Source organism: Aplysia californica, unplaced genomic scaffold (genome assembly GCF_000002075.1).
Source record: "Aplysia californica isolate F4 #8 unplaced genomic scaffold, AplCal3.0 scaffold00614, whole genome shotgun sequence".
Classification (NCBI taxonomy): Eukaryota; Metazoa; Mollusca; class Gastropoda; order Aplysiida; family Aplysiidae; genus Aplysia; species Aplysia californica.
Window position 1 is genome coordinate 19,104 of NW_004797884.1, and position 1,744 is coordinate 20,847.

The following is a 1,744-nucleotide window of genomic DNA, read 5'->3' on the forward strand; positions in this document are numbered from 1 at the left end:
CCGGTTTGACGATTCAAAACTACAGGGTTTTTGTTATTATTATTATTATTATTATTATTATCATGATCACCATCACCATCACCTCCTTCACCATCATCATCATCATCATTATCACTATCATTGGTACATTGTGTTTCAACTGTCGTTCACAGGCTTTTGAAGAGTTGTCCTTGAAGTTTCTGGAATCTTCCAACAACACCAGATGACTCCCGCAGGCGTAAAGTGTTGATAAGCCAGCCATTAGAGGCGACAATCTCAACGTGGGCGTTTCCCAGAAAGTTCACGTCCTGAGCTTGACCTTGACCCTGGCCAAGTCTAACGGTTTTGTTACTTACTGTTGTTGCTCCAGCAGCTGATTTTTTGTTGGTTTGTTTGTTTGTTCCTTTGTCGGGGTCCCCTCCGCGACCCCCCCCCCCTTTTTTATTTTGAGTAAAGAGAAGCAGATGGACACAATATCGAGGGTGCTCTGTTAGCTCAGTGAGTCCGCATCATGCTGGGCTGCGGCGCAGATGTTGATTGGGTTTTGAGGTTGTTTTTTTAGTAAAGAGAAGCACATCGATACAGTAATTTACTGTGTCGATGTGCCTGTCTTTACTGTAATGGTCAAGTAGTGCTGGGAAAAAGTAAGACAGGCAGACAGACAGAAACAACAGAGAGAAAGTATATGAAGTGGGACCAACCAATAGTGCCCTCCAACCACCTACGCGGAGTGGATGACCCTGGTTCGGATTCCCAATGGGGTGTTCTTGAACTTGGGTCGCTTTATGGAGTTTTTAAAGCTGTCAACTGTTTTGGTTGGGTCTTTTCGGAAATGGACGTTAAATTCTAAGGCCTCGAATTTTGACAGTCCTAAATAATTTTTCAGTTTTGAAACGACCATTTAGATCTTGTGTGTGTGTGTGTGTGTGTGTGTGTGTGTTTGTGTGCGTGCGTGCGTGCGTGTGTGTGTATGTGTGTGTGTGTGCAGGGGGCGAGGGTACAGAAGCAACAGAAGGAAAGAAAAGAAGTAGGACCTACCAATGGCACCCTCCAATCACCCGCCTTCCGAAAGAGAGATCAATTTTGTTTGGATCTGTGATTGGTCAGAGAAAAAGAAGCACATCGGCTCCAAAACGGTCATATAGTAGACCTACCGCGGAACAAAGCAAGACACAAAATTAACTCAAACGATAGATAACATCAGAAAAGATAAGGTAAGATAAGATAAGATGAGATAAGTTACACCTTTATTGTCCAGATCCTGGCGTTCCATAGTAAACTGGACACTGGACATCAAAGTGCATAGTCTAGGATCTTATGCAATTTATTCATTTAGTTGTTTTTTTAAGTACGAGTCTGTGATTGAAGTAACCTACAGGGGTGAGTAGTTTAGTGAACCATCAGCTCACATGGCATCAGGACGTGAAGGAGCTGGTTCGAATCCGTAAAGGCATTCATTGCAGCTACTTGTATTTGACTGCTCCATGAGTTTCATGCCTCTTCACCCATCTGACTCTGTCCAAGCAGAATCAGCTGATGTCAAATCGGAGACCCCACGCCCCACCCCTTAAATTATTTCACTGCAAGAGTCGTTAAACCCATAACATACCATATCACCTGTCTAAGTGGAGTGGAGGGACGAAAGACAGGCTGGAGGCGCCAGATCGGATATACACACACACACACACACACACACACACACACACACACACACACACACACACACACACACACACCTGCTATATGAATATATACAAGTACATTG

The 1,744-nt window shown here is 44.0% G+C and overlaps 1 protein-coding gene across 1 annotated transcript in view; it reads left to right on the forward strand.

Moving 5' to 3' along the window:
• Positions 1–924, forward strand: part of LOC101857362 — a gene marked incomplete at its 5' end in the record, with an annotated part of 8,202 nt that extends 7,278 nt beyond the window's left edge. Inside the window, 1 exon segment of the mRNA XM_013087641.1 lies at positions 153–924. Coding sequence (XP_012943095.1) covers positions 153–206 — 54 coding nt within the window.
• Positions 925–1,744: the final 820 nt, after the last annotated feature.